Source organism: Hyaena hyaena, unplaced genomic scaffold (genome assembly GCF_003009895.1).
Source record: "Hyaena hyaena isolate Hyena2069 unplaced genomic scaffold, ASM300989v1 scaffold_389, whole genome shotgun sequence".
NCBI lineage: Eukaryota > Metazoa > Chordata > Mammalia > Carnivora > Hyaenidae > Hyaena > Hyaena hyaena.
The window spans coordinates 478,385-496,209 of record NW_024081023.1 but is presented as its reverse complement, the minus strand read 5'-3'; the positions used below and the strand labels follow the sequence as shown (position 1 = coordinate 496,209).

General features: G+C 50.2%; 1 protein-coding gene across 2 annotated transcripts in view; it reads right to left on the bottom strand.

Annotated features, from left to right (window-relative positions):
* The window catches only part of JARID2 (jumonji and AT-rich interaction domain containing 2), a 277,074-nt gene extending 262,594 nt beyond the window's left edge, over window positions 1-14,480 (bottom strand). For both annotated transcript variants that reach the window (XM_039251495.1, XM_039251497.1), the window contains exon 1: window positions 13,904-14,480. In XM_039251495.1, the coding sequence (XP_039107426.1) occupies window positions 13,904-13,948 (45 nt within the window). In that variant the 5' untranslated portion in view covers window positions 13,949-14,480. The remainder of the gene's footprint in view (window positions 1-13,903) is intronic.
* Between the last annotated feature and the right edge of the window lie 3,345 nt (window positions 14,481-17,825).

Genomic DNA, 17,825 nt, shown 5'->3' with positions numbered 1-17,825 from the left:
AACGCCAAAGGAAAAATAGTTGACGAGCTGCCAAACGAGCTGGAATAAGTTGGGAGATTTGAGTTTTAAAAAAAGAAAGGCTAAAACGGGCCGACACTTTGCTAAAGATATGGCAGCAAAGGACAGCACTGTGTGCCAAGGAGATATATATATACACAATGCTGCAGTTAAACTTGAAAGTGCAATGGGGGGTAACCTGAATTATCCCAAAAAATAAAAACTGCAACTTGAGGCTTCCCTCCCGCCCCCCCGCCCCGCCCCGGTACCATCCTGCGGGCTTTAATTAAGAACATGGGAGTCTACCGTTTAAATATATTCACTCAACGTCCGTCGGTTCAAGCCATCTTTAGCTTCATATGTCGGGGAGGAACAGAGAGAAAGGGCCTCCAGATGTAAATTAGATATTATTTATCGGCTTTAGAAATCTTTCCACAAGGGCAGGAAGGATTACTTGCTGTTGACGGTAAGGGAAGGGAGGGGAAAAAAAGCAAGCATGAACTACCATCCAAGGCCTTCCCTGGCTGGTATATAATGCCTGTCCAGAGGAACAAGCATTATGCCTGGGCAAGGTGGTGCTGTTCTTTATGGAGATGACCTCCGTGTACAAATAGAGTAAAAGGGACTCCTCGTACAATAGGTACCATTAAGGTCTTCATTTGTATTAAACAACTGTAAGCAAACAATGTTGGGCTGTAAAAGCTTTTGCCAAGTCAAAGATAATGGCCTTCCCTGGTAAACTGTTCTTTATAATCATCATTATTTATACTCCCAAGAGGCTTTGCCTCCTGCTCCAATAAATTCTGGAAAGAAATAACATGACAACTTCAGCCAGTCTCGAGAAAGGAGGGAAGGAAAACAGGCCGGGTAAGTCGAAAATGTGCTTCGTTTTGGGCTCTGTCAGGGCTGGGGTAGTGACCACATCACTTAATTAGGGCAGCGGGCGGAATGAGAAGAGAGAAGTGAACACCACTTTTTTGCTTCAGATATTTCCAAGTCACATCCGTGCTCCTCGCCTCCCAGGGCTGTCTAGCTCACCAGGGCCAAAAGAGAACCTATTTTAATAGCATCATTAGGGTTTTGATTTATCACGAGTACAAAAAACTGCGTTTCTCATCTAGACAAGAACGTGGCGGAACACGAAGCTTTGCAAGTCTGTATCTGCAGCGGGAGTTTCTACAGGGCTAATTGACGGGTGTTTAGACTGAGCTGGGGGAGAACAGGCCAGTACATTGAAGCAAGCATTCCCCACCTCCTCTTCCACCAAGAGACTTGGCCCATGGCTCAGCTATGCCCAGAGCCCAGACTCTGGAACAATCAGGCAAGCCAAATGTGTTCCTTATTTAAAGGAGGTTTCCTTTCACTCTGTCAGCCACCTTTCAGATTCCAGCTAAGTTTAAACCACAATGGTTTGGAATCCTAACAGTAGTTCTGAGGATTACCATACAGAACGGGTATCTGAAAACAGTTTTAAAGACACAGGACGCTGAAATCATGCACGAACATCTACCGATCGCTTTGCCCCAGAGCAGTTTGTTGTTATTAAATCCAGACCCTCCCCGGCGCAGGGGGTCCCCTGCGCCGTGGAAAAAAGTGATGCACTACAGTGACATTTAAACAGAAACCTGATCTCTGCCACTCAACGATGTTACCACCGCCGGGGATGGCTTTTGGTGCATCTTTAAAATTCTTGCAGATTAAGAGTTTGGTCAGGGTGTCAATACCAATATTACTTAACAAAACTCGCCTTTAATTAAAGGTTTTAGCCCAACTTTTCAAAGCTAACACAAACAGCCACTTGGCCCTAACTAACTCCGCTGTGCTCAGAAGGACGGCTGGCCACGGCCCGTGTTTTAATACGGTTGTCGCTTTCTGCATTTGGAGAGCGAACTTGAGTCAGATCAAAGCGAAAATTATTTGCTCCCAGGATGACTGCTCATTATGACCCTAAATCCTTTTCGGAACGAGGCGTGGTATATCGAGGTAAACATGGAAAATAAACACGCCTCAAAAGAAGGGCAAGCGACCAGGAGTCCAATCCAAAAGGCCACAGGGCCTGGCAGGCCTGGAATGTTCAACGAAACTGGGCTAAAATAACCAGGCTCAGCGAGACGGTGTCTCCTTGCCCCCAAGCTAGTCCCACCCCCCCACCCCCCGCCCCAGATCCTAAATAAAGGCACAGGAAGGACTCTGTTGAAGGCCCCACCAAACACTGCAGGCTCTCAAACTGTTGAGAAACGAAGGCCACTGTTCATTTGGCATCAAGGGCAGTTGACCTTTTCCGACTCAGAATCATCGATGCGAAAAGGAGTGACGTGGCCAAGTGCAAGGGGCCAGGGTTTGCGGCATGGTCGCGGACGCAGCCCCACGAGACAGCACACCCGAAAGCCTTCAAGGCCTGAGAAAACCATGTGCCCCAATTTAACTGGGACTCCAGGCCATGGCTCCTTATGCAACGCCTTCCATTCCCGTTAGCTCTTTCATCCTCCAACATCGGGACATTATTACCAGCCCGAAAATAGAACACACAGCGCTTTAGCGCTCCGGGCGGCCTCAGGATGGAAAAGGGGGCCATTTGGGTAAAACCAATAAACACGAACAAGTTCGACCACATCTCTAAAGGGACATCTTGACTAGAAAATTAAAAAGGAAGGAAAAGAGGTTTACCCAAAAGTACTCTTTTAAAATACCAGAAAGTAATGCTGCTTCTTAGCAGCACTGGGATACCACCTCGTCCTCATATGCCTTGCGGGGGGGGGGGGGGGGGGGGCTGTAATCCATCATCTGAACAATGGAGAACGTGTGTCCAGTGTAGACACCAGGCTGCAATTTTCCTTACGTTGGGAAGAAATGGCAAGTCCTGGTGAGAAGGAATAGCACTGGGCACCTGTATTATTTTCACTCCTAGCCTCTTCCTCAGACAACCGGACATGCTATAATCAGCAAAGATAACCCCAGAAACACGGTGTTTCCTCTTCCACCTTGAGTCTGGAGAACTACAGTCACAAAGACCTGTGGGATTTACAAGAATCACACAGTCCAGATAGCAGTCTGTAAGCCCTTCCCAGGTGAACGCTGGATCCGGCCTCCCCCAAAATGCCCTGGAGATTACAGGTGCAATTCTCCCCATTTGACAGATGAAGAAACGGAGACTCAGGCGACTCACCCAAGGCCACCTGCTCTTTTCCCAGGGTTGCGCATCCCGCCGCCAATTAAATGATACATTTCCCGAGGACAAGGACCATAACCTTGTTTCTGACACCTAACGCCGTGCCAGGGCATGGCAAACAACCAGAATGTATCAACTCTATTTAAACGAAAGGTCTCTGCCAAGCGGGAGCCCAATGGGACCTTTGTAACCATGCAAAGCCCACCTCACAAACAAGGCTTAAATTACATGCGAAAGCAATGACATTCCAGGTCATCTTAAAGCGTGTCATGTCCTGGCAAAAAAAAAAAAGCATTTCATAAATAGGAAATAGCATCGCATATTCCTTCACCCTTCACTCTTCACCCTTCAAGACTGTGGTCGGCTGTTCTGATAATACCACACCGTATTCTTCGAGCAATTTTGTTTTACAAAGTGATTTCACATATCTTACCTCCTTTAGTTCTAAGGCCCTGAGAGAGGACAAGGAAAGAAAATAGAAAGTTAAATAAAACCCAACTGACATCTTTACTACTCATTACAGGGGCCTGTATTGGTTTTTAGAAGCCAACAAACAAACCCGCTGGCCTCTCATGCACTACCTATGGGACTGTAAATTAGTACAGCTTTTCTCCAAGAAAACAATGCAGAAACAGGGATCTCCGTATAAACATGGGCACTTCGCAGTCAGGAATTCCACTCTGAGGAATGTGGAGTTAAGTGAAAAAAGATACAGGTAAAGCACACTGCCTGCCCACGTGATTTTGCATGAGTCCCCAAACCAAAAGAGTAAACCATGGCAGAATTCAACCAAGTGCCTTAAACCATTAAAAACAATGGTGTTAGGGGCGCCTGGGTAGCTCAGTCGGTTAAGCGTCCAACTTGGGCTCAGGTCATGATCTCACAGTTTGTGGGTTCGAGCCCCGTATCAGGCTCTGTGCTGACAGCTAGCCCAGAGTCTGGAGTCTGCTTCAGATTCTGTATCTCTCTCTCTGACCCTCCCCTGCTCACACTGTCTCTCTCTCTCTCAGAAATAAATTTTAAAAAACATTTAAAAATAAATAAATAAATAAAATTTAAAAATGGTGTTGGGGCGCCTGGGTGGCTCGCGGTTCACGAGTTCAAGCCCCACGTGGGGCTCTGTGCTGACAGCTCAGAGCCTGGAGCCTGCTTCAGACTCTGTGTCTCCCTCTCTCTCTGCCCCTCCCCTGCTCATGCTGTCTCTCTCTCTCAAAAATAAATATTAATTTTTTAATAAAATAAAAATGGTGTAGAAATGTATTCTAATCAAGGCAGAATATAAACACAAAAAGCACATAATATCACTTTGAAGCATGAAACTACACGTGTAAAACTATGTGTGTGTGTGTTCATGCGCACACACATGTAAGTATAGGGCTTACGTGTGGCCTGTATTTTCCCATGAAAATTAATCAGTTATTGAAATTACCATGGACAACTGAGAATCCAAGTGGAAGGAGGAAGGATCTCTTAAAAACTTTTCCAAAACCACTAACAGACTGCCTTCTGCTGTATCAGGGGCTGGCTTTCACGCCCCGGCTGTGTCACTGATGAAATGTGTGACCTCAGTCAAGTCGCGTAACAGCACTAGACACCCCAGGCTTTCTCAGCTGAGAGATTCTCCTTAGTTACGTTGATCTTTTTCTGCTAGGTCCATACCAATTCCCTCCCACAGCCAGGGAGGAACTGACATACTCCAAAAGCTTCAACTCAACAAATATTTCTTCGGCCGCCTGCTGCCATAAAATTCAGCCCCTCCTCTTGGGGGCTAATAGGGTAAGAGACATGTTAGCACGGATTCCAGAGCCTAGACACACAGGTGCAAGGAGTCAGGCCGACAGAGTGAAGGGGCTTAGCCTTGCCTGACTGGAGAACAGGGTAGCAGGCCAAGGAAGGGCTCCTCGGGCCCCGTTCGAGAAACAGGAATGTGCAAAGGCAAAGGGGGTGGGCTCAGCTAAAGCAGACTGGGTGGAATGGTAGAGCAAGAAGGGCTTCTCATACTGTGCTGAGGACACACTTAGTTCAGACTTGATCCTGAAAGCCACAGGGAGCCAATGAAGGCTCATGATCAGATACTCAATTTTAAGGATTATTGCTCCAAGGTCCAGTTTAAACACCTTTGGTGATCTTTGCATGCAGACTCAGTGCCGCTCTTAATCTGTGCCTCTCAATCTGTGTTTTTGGGAGTCAAGTGCTGGATCAGAAGAGCTTCAGCAACAGACAGAGAGGGTGGAGGTGGGAAAACATTACATCAAAACGGACTTCAGAGTATCTGTTGCTACTCATTTGGTTTATTAAGAAGCAAAGCATAGAACTCATTTGATTCATTTATTTCTGAGTCAGCTATGAAGGCTGCCGGCAGGCCCCATGTCTCCAGGATGGTGATTTCCAACTGGGTAATAATACCTTGAGCCCTTGTGCGGGCGTATGCAATTTACGAAGTGCTTTCACATCAAAAATCCACTGGCTCTCCCAGCAACAAGGCCGTTAAGGTGCACGGAACACGTTTTCCAGATGAGGAAGTGGCTCCGTGGGGTTATGTGGCTTACCCGGGGCCACACACGGCCAGTGTAATATAGGACCCAACCTTGAACTCGGCTCTTATCCCAATCTGGTCCATTACCACCAGGAGGTACCCTGTATCTTCACAACAGGCCTGTCCAAATGGGAGGCACGGTGTTACCGAAGCCCATGCGCTACTAACAAGGCGTATGTACACACAAGGCACAAAATTCTCCAAGCCTTAATAACATCTCTATCTAACTGCTGCTTAACAGAATAAGCACTCATTCCGCAGTCCGCTTTCTGCAAACCTATGGAAGGAATAAATTCGAGAAACACATGCTCGGCTATAATCCTTTCTCATTTCCTCCTGGCACCTGTTTCTGCCCCCACAGGCACCAAACACTTTAACAGCTGGCAGAAATGAGAACCAAGAGATAACCATTGTAGATCAAGCCCTAACCAAAATTGTGGTTAGGAAATAATAGAGAAAGAACCACCCAGATTTTTTAAAAAGAGCAATAAAAGGGAGCACAGAAAGGTCTCCCATGCTCTCCTGGATCCTTCAGGCACAGCAAACCAGAGGGTCTCCTGATGGAAAACAAGACACCCACACAACCCACTCCCCTCTCTGTGTCCCCCACCCACCCAAAACGGTATTGCTGGGAAAGGGTTCCTGGATCTACCGGGGAAACGGGTGTGGGAGGGAAGAGCTGCATTGGGAGCACAGAACGGGCGATTCTGTTAACCTTCTAGGATTCCTGGTAACCGAACGCAGCTGGTGGTGACATTTCAATGCTCACTGGCCTTCCTCTTCATGGGTGGTGGAGCTTGACAGACTCTCAAAATTAGAACTTAAAATCCAATTTAGACCTCTCAGGCAGCACCAGCTCTCAAAAACAGCTCTCAAGAACTTCAACCAGTAGGGCTCCCTCTTTCTAACACCCTCGTACATCCTATGAATATGGGAATAATTACGTATCGTGTTCCCATTACTCATGCTGCCTCATTAACAAAGCTGGGCAGCATTTGTTTACCAGGATGGCCCCAGACCCCCGGTGAGGACTGAGGGCAAATGATTTCCCCCAGCGCCCCGTGGTCCCCTCGGCGGCAAAGTCAGAGGCAGCAATATAAGTGCAAAAGGAAGAGTATGCAGCAGACCGGTCACAGCTCCTGTGAAGAAAGCACGTTCTCGGAAGCCTGGGGAGCCAGTGTAGGCCGGCGGGCCCTCGGGTGCAACCGGGATGACAGGTGGGGACACTTACAAAAAGACACAGCACACACCAGCCAGTCCCAAGGGGGACTGGGATCTCGGCTCTTCAAGCACGAACTCTCGGCGACAGCCAGCTGGGGATAAGGGGGTAGCTCCACCAACTGGTGTTTAAAAAAACAACAAACACAAACATGCACTTGAGACGGATACACTCCTGTTCCAAGAGGCTGACAAACTGCCTCAACTTCCCCAACTTCCTTCAGTGAAACACCTCTCCGAAGCCTGCTAAGAGCCCCTATTATGGGCTCCCCCCACGCCCCCCGGCCCTTTTCGGGGCTACACTGATCATTCATCTTATCTGTTTTCATCTAGACTAAAAACTGGGCAAGCAATACAGCCTTTAACTATCTGACCAATGCCTACCGGCCTTGGTTTTCTCGTCTGTAAAATGGACTCACAACCTCTTTTTCTGGTGTGAACTCACCATGGAAACAAACGTAGGCGGTTATTTCAGAACTGCCTGGGCCTTCGCTTCGCAATGCTTTCAGAAGTGGGCGTTGGGCGGCCCCTCTAGAGTGTTTTCTATGATCCAAGCTCTTCTGGCACGTCTTCAAGCTTCAAAGAGAAGCCCAGGAGAAACGGGCAGCCTTCTCGCAAGAGTAGCAAAAAAAAAAAAAAAAAAAAATCTGCTGCCAAACAGTGTGGAAGTGGAGAGAAACCCAGACAGCGAAGAGGCCCAGGAGGTGGTCCAACTGCTCCCCTAGGTGGGATCTAGACCTCACCCTCTGGGACAGGCCCTCCACGTGTAAAGCAGGGAGGCTCTCCTGTCCCCAGACATCCTGAGGACCAAGACATACCCCACCTGCAAGCGAGAACAGGAAGTACTGGAAGCAGGCAGGCAGCCTTACCTGACCGGGAGCGAAGGGGGATCAGGGAACGCTGCCTGCCACTTTCTACAAGGTTCGGCTCTGCTTTTCGTGATTTTATACTGAATCAGCGGTGAATCGGAAAAACCCCTTATTTTATAAGCGTGAGGCTGCCAGAGAGTGGAGTGTTAACCAAAGTCCCAGGAAAGGCCAAAACCTTGAAAAAAAAAACATCTCACGCAGACGGTCTACCTCGTGTCACAAAAGCAGCTTGCAGAGATGAGGCGAGTGTGGAACAGGCCCGCTAACCATCCAGGGAAGGACACAACCGTTTAATCCTGAAACTAATACAACTTTCAGTAGAGCCGCTCGAAACGGGGCCATACTTCAGCCACGGGATCTAGCAGGGGCTGGCCGGGGAGTCTACTTTAATACCTGGGGATTAAGGGCAAACACAACGGAAGCACTCTAATCAGGGGTGACAGGGACAGAAAAGCTCAGGTGCGGTCTGCCGGTCGGGAAACCTGAAAATCTACATCTATTTTAACACTTTAACTTAAACACCTAAATGTACTTTTCGCAACAGATTGTTGAGAATTCCAGCGTTCCATGTTATGCTTTGTTTGTTTGTTGGGAAGGGAGTCTGGGCATAAACGAAGTTTGGTTCTTAAAAGGGAATCACTTGCAAAAGCGATGGCATGTACAGAATCCTTAACAGATTTTCCCGGAGTCTTTTAAAGGGCGGGCCCACATCTCATTTAACAGCCTGATTTTTTTTTCTTTTTCTTTTCTTTTTTTTTTTTTCTAAGCAATTCACTTTTATCGAGTGTTCCCAAAACAGTCAACTTAAAACTTTTCATAAGAACCCATTCTCATAAAAACAAAAAAGAAAACAGAGAAAGAAAAAGGAAAAAGAAACCAACTTTCTTTCCACACTTGTTCAAAGGTTTACATAATATTTAACTGTAATTGCAAGAATAAGCCTAACTGGAATAACCAGATTTGGAAACAACTGACACTTGGCAAGCCTTCTACGGGTGGCGGCCAAAGGGGACAGAGGCACACACACCCAGGGCTACCTACCGGCCAGGAGCTTTGTGCTGGGGTAGCGATCACAGCCAGCATACTAAGCAGGCTGGAGGTAGAAGGTGAGAGTCGTTACGTAATCCAAGGGGAAGACTGAGGGGGACCACAAACACTCGGATAAGAACAATGCAAAGTGGGCACCGGGCTGGCTCCAACCATGGAGTACATGCCTCTTGATCTCTGGGCTCACGAGTTCAAGTCCCGCACTGGGTGTAGATATTACTAAAATATAAACTCTTAAGGGCGCCTGGGTGGCTCAGTGGTTTAAGTGTCCGACTTCGGCTCCGGGTGTGATCTCACGGTTCGTGGGTTCAAGCCACGCAACAGGCTCTATGCTGACAGCTCAGAGCCTGGAGCCTGCTTCGGAGTCTGTGTCTCCCTCTCTCTCTGTCCCTCCCCCGCTCGGGCTCTCTCGCTTGCTCTTTCTCTCTCAAAAAGAAACAAACATTTAAAAAATAATAATAATAAACTCACAAATAAACTCTTAAGAAAACAAGAAAAAGAACGCAACTAAATTTTTAACCATTCGGGATGCATGCAGGGGCCTGGGTCCTAAGAACATCACGATCAAGGGCAAACAAAAATACTCTGGCTTAGCCTTTACCAACTGTTTTAACGTGCTGCTGGGATTCACAGGATTTGTTCGTGTCGTCCCTGAGAGGCAAGGAGAAAATAGTTCCGTTTTGAACATAACAGACACCAGGTATATATCCCAACAAAAAATTTTTCTCTTTCTAAAGGACAAAAGTTTAAATAACTTTCGGAGCAGGGGATATATTAAGACTAACACTGGAGTTATTTCCAAGGCACTTGGAAAGGAACCAAAGCCCCCAGCTCAGCAACAGGAACTGGTTATGATCTACCACGAGAAAAGAAACAGCCACGATACCATCTGAATACCAATTAATTCCAGCTGGCTATTTGGGCCAATGGCGACAGAAGACACACAAGTCAAATGGCCACCTACAGTAAAGGAAGAATGATGCAGGCAGGTGACAGTAAATCAAATTGGGTTATTCGGGGACATTACTTCTTTTTCCTTTTACATTTTCATGACACACTTTTTGGACTCCTCACTTGCCAGTCTTCCTTCCATAATCTCTCCCCCTCCAGTAAAAGCCACCAAAGGGCCCCTGCCCTACACTTAGGTGACAAAGAATAAAGTTTTCCATACTAGAAAGAGGCAGAAAGCAAGCCACGTAAAATAGCCCAGGAAAGGAAAAACACAGCAATTGAATGACACGTGCTTGGTTTTTTCCCCTCACAACTGTGAAATAACCCAATGGGTGTAAACGAGGGGGAGGAGGGGGGGCTCATAAATCCTACCACTACATTTTGGTGTGCTTCTGCTTTTTTCCTTATAATTTTACGTAACTGTAATTACAGCGAATCCTGCTTTTGAACCTTGTAACATGAACTTTTCCCCAGGTTTGTTTAATCATACTGCGCTTTTACATCAGAAAATTAGATACTTAAAAACCCTACAGCCTTGTGCTACAAATTCTGCTTGGGCTGTCCTAGGAATCAAACCAGTAATTTGTTTTTGTGCTCAGTGCATGCATCGTGGAGATTTTTATTCACGTGGCAGGGATTTTCATTTCAAACTCAAACCTGCTATATATAAAGCAAAGATGCAATGATTTTAAAGCCTGGATATCATATTCGCTATTCTCCCTAGGAACAGCCCCACCAGCAGAGTGAAGGAAATGGCAGAACACGGTTTTGGAGCAAGGCATGCAACTGTTTTTATTGTCCAAGTGGATTGGGGCTTTGAAAGGCAAATGTTTTCGGTTATTTAAGGTATTGTAGTGGGACCCGTGCCCAGCACAATTAAGACAGGATTACCTTACAATTTATGAGTTTCTCAAGGATGCCATTTAATATGAAATATAACAATCATTTCTCCCAAAGCCTGCCATCGACAATCCCCCCCCCCCAACTCTGCTCTGCGAAGGCAATAAACTCAATGGCAACGCGGCACGCATCTCAGGCTTTTGAGACCAATTACAAGAAAAGTGCTGCCTTCCACCAGCTTGATAATGCCACCTTACAGAGAAAGAGCATCCTGCTTTACATCTTTCACGCACATTATCTCACACACGTGAGCCTCGCACATAAAGCGAGGGGCAAAAGCAGGTCAGGTGTCACCCTTTCCGTTTTACAGAAGAGTAAATATAAACACGCTCCGATTCCAAGCCTCTGGTTCCACCGTTCAAAAGCACGAAGCACGAAGCACACAGTACCCTGAGACTTCACTGTCCGGTGCTCTTCTAAGAATAAATATAAATGCGAATCTTCCCTCGCCCGGGCCCCCCGGGGCACAGAGCTGGCACAGCAAAGGAGGAGCGCCCCCCCAACACACACAGAGTATTTCGAGGCTTCGAGAAAGAGCAACAGTTGCTGAACAGGATCACCCAGAGAAGCATCCCGCCCCATCCCCCAAAGGCACCCCAAACAGGACTTCAAGTGACAAGGTGGCCAGATCCACAACACAGCCCTCCTCACAAAGCAAGGCTCTCCCTGAATAAAGTTTTCCTCGCTTTTCAAAAGCGTTGCCGAGCGATCACAACGACCACCGCAGTAATGCCACACCGTCCGCAGACCTGGAAACAGAAGAAGCGGAAAACGTTTCTGCAGAAGGAAGGCGTCTCCTCCCTGCTCCCCACCCCCGAAATGGAACCCGAGCGGGGCCGGCAGCACGCGTCCGGGGCCCCAAGGCTCCCAGCGCTCACCTGCAGGGAAGCGCGGCGTTTCGGGGCGGAAGGCGGAGGCCGCTCGCATCCTTCGCATCCTCCTCCTCCTCCTCCTCCTCCCACGCGGCAGCCCTGCTCGGCGGCGGCCCCCGCCTCCGCCCGTTCCCTCCTCCCCCGGCCGCCCCGCCGCGTGGAACCTCCCGCCCGACTTTTGACGTCACGGAGGAGGAGGAGAAGATTCCACCCGGGCCCGTCCCTTTGTGACGTCACAATGACAACAGAACGCGGCCGGGAGCGTCCGGGAACCCGGAGCGCCGGGCGGAGGGGGGGCGGAGGGAGGAGGGGGAGGCCGGCGCGAGGCGGGGGGAGAACCGGGGGGCGGGGAGGGGGCGCGCTGACGTCTCGTCGGCTTAACCTGTTGCTCTCGAGACTGCGCTGGAGCCGGCGGGCAGGGCCGCGGGGATCCGGCCGGGCCGCCGCCGCCATGCTCGGCCGTGCGCGCGGCGGGGGGCGCCCGCTGCAGCTGTGCGCCGCGCCGCCCCCGCCCCGGCACGCCCCCGCCCCCTCCCCTCCCCCCCCGACCGGCCCGCGCCGAACCCGGAGCCCGAGCCGCCGGGAGCTGCGAGCCGGGAGCCCGCAGCCCGCAGCCCGCCCCCTACAGGCCGCGCGCGCGCGCGCCCGCCCGGCCCCGGCCCAGCCCGCCGCGACCCCCGCGCGCCCTCCCCTCCGCTGCCGGCTGGAGCACGTCGGGAACACGGGCTCCGCTCCGCTCCCCCGGCGTCAACTCGTGCTCTACCTCCCGCGGCCGCCGCCAGCCACGGGCTCGCGGCCGGATGCCGGGACTCGACACAATCCACTGACCGCCGGCCACAAAAAAAATCCCACCCCACGCCGCTCTCCAACTTAGCGAGGTCTGGGATGGGGTCCGGGGGAGGGGTGGGGGCGGCGGAGGCGGTTCTTGTCCAAGTTCTACCCCGTTTGCTTTGTGGCTGCACCCGGATCGGACGTGCCCCGGGAAGGCGTCCACGCTCCAAGGCAAGGTTGTCTCCCTGCAGTTTCTACAGCCTGAGTTTAAACTAGTCCTTTGCATTCTACCCAGCCCTCTGCAATGCGGATGTATTTTAATTCTTAAATTCTTTAGGGAACAGCTTTTTAAGTTGGGCTTCATTATTTAACATTGCATTTCTTTCATAGTTGAAGTTTACGTGCTTAGATTAGAATCAGCCCTCTAGAAGAGGCATTCAGCTTTTTCATTAAATGTATTTTTTTTTTTTACAAAAACCAGTGTCCCGAAGGTCATCTCCCATTACACACATCACACTGCTCAAAAGGGGAAAATATTAACACCAATCTGTCGACTCGAGTTAAATAAAACTTTCGTGTAACGTCGCATTATTCCTAATGTATGTTCATTTGGGCTTTTTTTTTTAATGGGTTCTTTGATTTAAAGCATGCAGCTAATCACCGATCACTCGAGTGCATATTTGGTTAATCCTCCGACCCCTTTACCCTCCTCCCCCCAAACTTAAAAAAAAAAAAAAGCCGTACACAAAACAAAAACACTCCCCATGCCAATCAAAACGTAGCTGTACTATGCACAAAACAAATTTAACTATCCCAAACCATTTAAATCTCTGAATAATCACCCCAATTTCAGAAGCCCAGTTAACAGGGAGAATTTATTTGTAGTCTCACATGCATTCACATACCTACTTAAAAACATTAGCTATATTGTATGTCTTTTCCCCCTAAAACTGGAAACCATGAATTTTTAAACAAAACCAGTCCCATTATTAAAGTCAATCCCAACAAATGCATTCGCTGTAACATGATTCCCAACTGGTTTACGTTGCGAACCAAATAAGCCAAAACGACCATATACATTAAATTTGATGTGCCAGTGCGAGGAACAAGATCGCCATAATCGGACCCTCGGTTGCAACTTAAAGGGCGTCCAACACACACGCGTTACACGTTTTTCCAAATAACATTAATAATAATAACACAAGATCATTTGCATGCAAAGTGCAATATGGGGCCAAATCCGCCCGAGAATGCAGTTTAGTTTTATTACCGCAGCCCCCACCCCCCCTTTCAAGCGCCACCAAAATCCCTTGCCTTTCATCTAAAACTAGATTATGGTTATGTCATTCGAGGTCAATTTATTCACTTGAGGTATCGCTACACCAATCTGTTTTTTCATCCAAACTAGGCAGACACGACTTTGCCTGAAAAGCCCTCTTTCAGAAAAAGAAAGAAACAGCCTTATCGGACGTTGTGTTTAAAACCCTTCAGCTGCAGAATTATCTATAAACTTGACATTCACAGCCATTGCTTAAAACTGCAAGTCAAAGGATGTGTTGTTAAGAGCACTTACGTATTTCTTCTGAATGATATTCCTCTTGGGTCTTTCCTTGCTCATTCTGAGATCCAAATGCTGATTGCAAAAGGGGACAATTGCTTCATGAATTTAAAGCCGTCAGAAATTTGCAAAAAAATATCCTGGTGGTTTTTATTGTTGTTGGTGGTGGTTGATCTTGTAATCCGACTTTTCTTCCTCTTCCCCCAAAGCCCGATTCGCCTTGAAATAAATCCGAAATTGGGAAGGACAAAAAAAAAAAAAAAAGAGCCAAAGACGAACGAAGCAAACAAAAAAAAATTCACTTTAGTAAAACACTCATAATGGAAAATTTCCCCCGAAACACACACACACACACAAAAAAAAACCGACGCCCTTCACTCCCCCCCTTTTTCCTCCAAAAACTACATCAGCGAAACGTGAAGGTCCTTAGTGTCTGATCTGTAGTTACATCTTGGAAAAGAAAAGGGAAAGATAAATAAAAAATGTTGGAAGTCACGTTTGTGCTGCAGCAGCAGTGCGAGCAGAAGAGTCAACTCCAGCGGCGGCGGCGGCGGCGGCGGCACCACAGCGAGGGCTCGCCGAGTCTCTTTTTTCCAAGCCCCCTAACCAATGAGAGAGAGGCTATCCAGCCCAACTTTAAATGGACTCTGCTTTTATACAAGTTAGGGCTCCTCGGGTAATTCCCCGACGGACGCTAGCCGAAAACTCCCACAGCTGAGCCGCCAGGAGCCCGCCTACTCCGGCGCCGACCGACCGTGGCCCAGTCCAGAGGACCCCCACAGCCCCGTCGACTAGACACCCGAGAAGCTTCGACGAACCCTTCCCGGGCAACCCCGGGGCATCGCTCCCACGCCGAGCCTGGGAGTGGAATTGAGAGAGGCTCCCTAGCCCAATGCATGGCACGCTCGGTCGCTCCACCTCACCCCCTTTCCCCAGCTTGCCGCTCACCCCACAGCCGCCACACGCCAGCCCCCGCCACTGCCCTCGCGTCTACCTGCAGCGGGGCTGCTGGATACGAGTGCCCCGGGACGCCCGGCCCCGGGGAGAGCCGCCTATTCCCGGGGCACCTTAGAATGGTCCCCTTGATCTTCTGGAAGTTGTAGTCCCCCGACTACAAAATGGCTATGGCCACGGGAGCTGGAAACTACAATTCCCAGCGTGCCCCGCAAGCCTGTCACTCAACTCCCCTCCCTCCTCCTCGCCCCCTCCCCCTCAGCGGCCCTGCCAACAAACGCTTGGATGTGTCCCGCGTGTGACACTGCTAGAGGCTGGCTCGGGATTGGCCCGCAGAGCGAGTGGTCCGCGAGCGAGGAACTCCCCACGCCGGCCCGCCCCCGCCCCCCGGGCCCCGGCCCCCCCCTCCCCCGGCGGCGCCCCGCCCCCACCCGCGGCGCGAACCGCCTGTGGAATCGAGGAATCGCGCGCGCACCGGCCCGAGCCGAGCGGCGGGGGAAGGACGTGAGGCTTCCTGGGGGAAGGCCTCGGAGCGTGGCGGCGCGGGGGGCGGTGGCGGCGAGGGGTTGGAGCCCGTCCTGAGGAAAACTGGGCCACGCACCAAGAGGAATCCTCGGTGCGAACTAGTTGATCGGCGGCGCCTGCTGCCTGTGCCGCGCAGCCGGTGTCAGCTCAGGACACCGCCTCGCGTATTCGCACACGGCGTGCTGCGGCCGGGCCCGGGGTAGGCTGAGGTCACCTCGGCCGGCGCCCCGCAGCCGCACGCGCTGGAAGGCCCCCTCCCGGCGCGGCACGCGGCCCGCCGCCCGAGCCCGGCGTCGGGGGTGGCCGGGCGGGGACCCGGGGCGGTCGCCTCCTGCAAGCGATCACCCCGCCCCCCGCCCCGCCCGGAGGGACCCGGCTCCAGCCCTGCGTGGGGAGGCGTGTCTGGCGTCGGGGGTGCCGGCGAGCGAAGGGAGGCCGACGCGTTGAGGTTCGAAACGAGCGGAATATGGAGACCGAGCCGCTGGGCCATGCAGACTGCGGGGAAGCACCTGGAACACCGAACGCCAGAAAAACCGTCCGCGCCGGCCACGCGGACGCCACCGGCTACCTGCCTCTGCCCCCTGCTGTGGCGCTTTGGTCGCCGTTGTCAATGAAGGAGCAGGCCCCGCGTCACCTCCTCGGGCCTTCGCCCCGAGTAACAACTTCGTGGAGTCTGACGCAGCCATTCCGCATCGTAAATGGGCTCGTTTAAACTGTGGCTGCAGAGAAGTGATGTTTGAAATTATCCCTTCCCCGGCCCCCCTCTGAGGAAGTGAAAAGTGGGGTCATCACACTCCCCACTCCCCCATGCTCCTTGCTAGGCGTCTTACTCTCCTCCCCACCGGGTAGATTCTCCTACCCTTGAGTGTATAAATAACTCGCTTAACGCAATTGCTAGATTTTATCTGTGGCAGCGTTTCGGGAGGCAACCGTGGTCTAGAAAGGTCTCCCAAAACTGGTGGTGAGAGACCTGGCTGCCGAGCATACCTTAGACCCCGCTGCAAAGCCACGGGTGGCGTCTCTGAGCTCGTCGTCGTTTGCCTCCTCCGCAAATTCGTGATGACCAAACCTCCCGGGCAGGGTTATGTAATAACATGACCCTAGCTAAGAACCAGCCCGTTATAGGAAGCTTTCAGCAAATGCACTAAAAATGCCTTTTTCAAATGCTCTCTGGTTATTCCTCTACCTTTTTAAAAACTCAGAATGCCCCCCAGAAAGAAATAATTTTGTTCTACAAAGTTTCACAGAAAACTCAATGACCTTCTGTACCTTAATACTGCAAAGCTTGCTTGCTTGGAGGCGGGGGGGGGGGGGGATTCCACAACACAGACTCCACTTTTCAGTGGTGGCCACCCAAGTGACTTTATGGTGAGGTTACAACGAGGTGTTTTCAAAAGATTTTCTGATCATTATGACCTGTACACTGGAGGTCCACACTCCTCCACAGTGTTATGGTGTTAACCAGTTTTCTGGAGGTTTAGTGTCAGATCTGTCGTTTCCCCAGGCAAAATATTAAAGAACAAAGGTGGGTTTCTTCTTGGTTCCCTGAGCTAGCCCTGAGGCTGGGATTCTTGTCCCAGGCCCCAGGACTCCCCTGCTGGGCTACCAACTCCCGGTCACCACAGACCCAAAATAAAAACCCTTCTGGTTGAGCCTTGAGGGCCGGGGGGGAAAGGAAGGAATTTGCTCATTTCCAAGGTTTGGAGAACATTTTAGTGTTGCATTCCCTGAAGAGGACAACGGATTGGCCTTTTTGGGGATTGAAAGCCTTTCCTGCTGGGTGTTGGGGACAGTGCTGTCCCCTGATGAACATTCTTTCCCCGAGGCGATGGCAAAGCCACATATTCCCTTTCCTTTTTTCCTCTTTGTGTTGTCTGTAATCAGATTCACTTTTTCTCCTCGTAGCACTTCTCTTGATATGTCTCCAAGTGGGGCAGGGTGGAGGGAAGACCTCACTGGGTGCATTGCTTCTGTAAGGACCTGTCCTCATCCCTGAAGACACAGAGCGAAAGCCTTCAAGTCATTTGTTAAGAAACACATATCCTCATCCCTGAAGACACAGAGTGAAAGCCTTCAAGTCATTTGTTAAGAAACACGTAACTGAGTACAAAAGGCAGACTTAACAGTGGATTGTGATGCCTCTAAAAGGTGCTAATTAGCAACATGGGTAAATGTGCTAAGGGAACACATAACAGAGGTGACCAGGAACTGGGGACTTTTGAAGGGTGATTAGGGGTTCAGCAGTGTGAAATGAGCCAAGCAACTTTACAGCATAGGAAATAAAAAAAAAAATCATGAGAACTCCAAAAACATGCCAAACTTATGGACAGGACCCAATTTTTGTTTGGGAGGAATTTACAGACGATTCTGGGAGGTAAACAGGAGCCAGGACCAGAAAGGCTCTGGATGCCAGGCGAGGGGAGTTTGGGCTGTGCCTATAGGCTAAAAAGAACCTTAG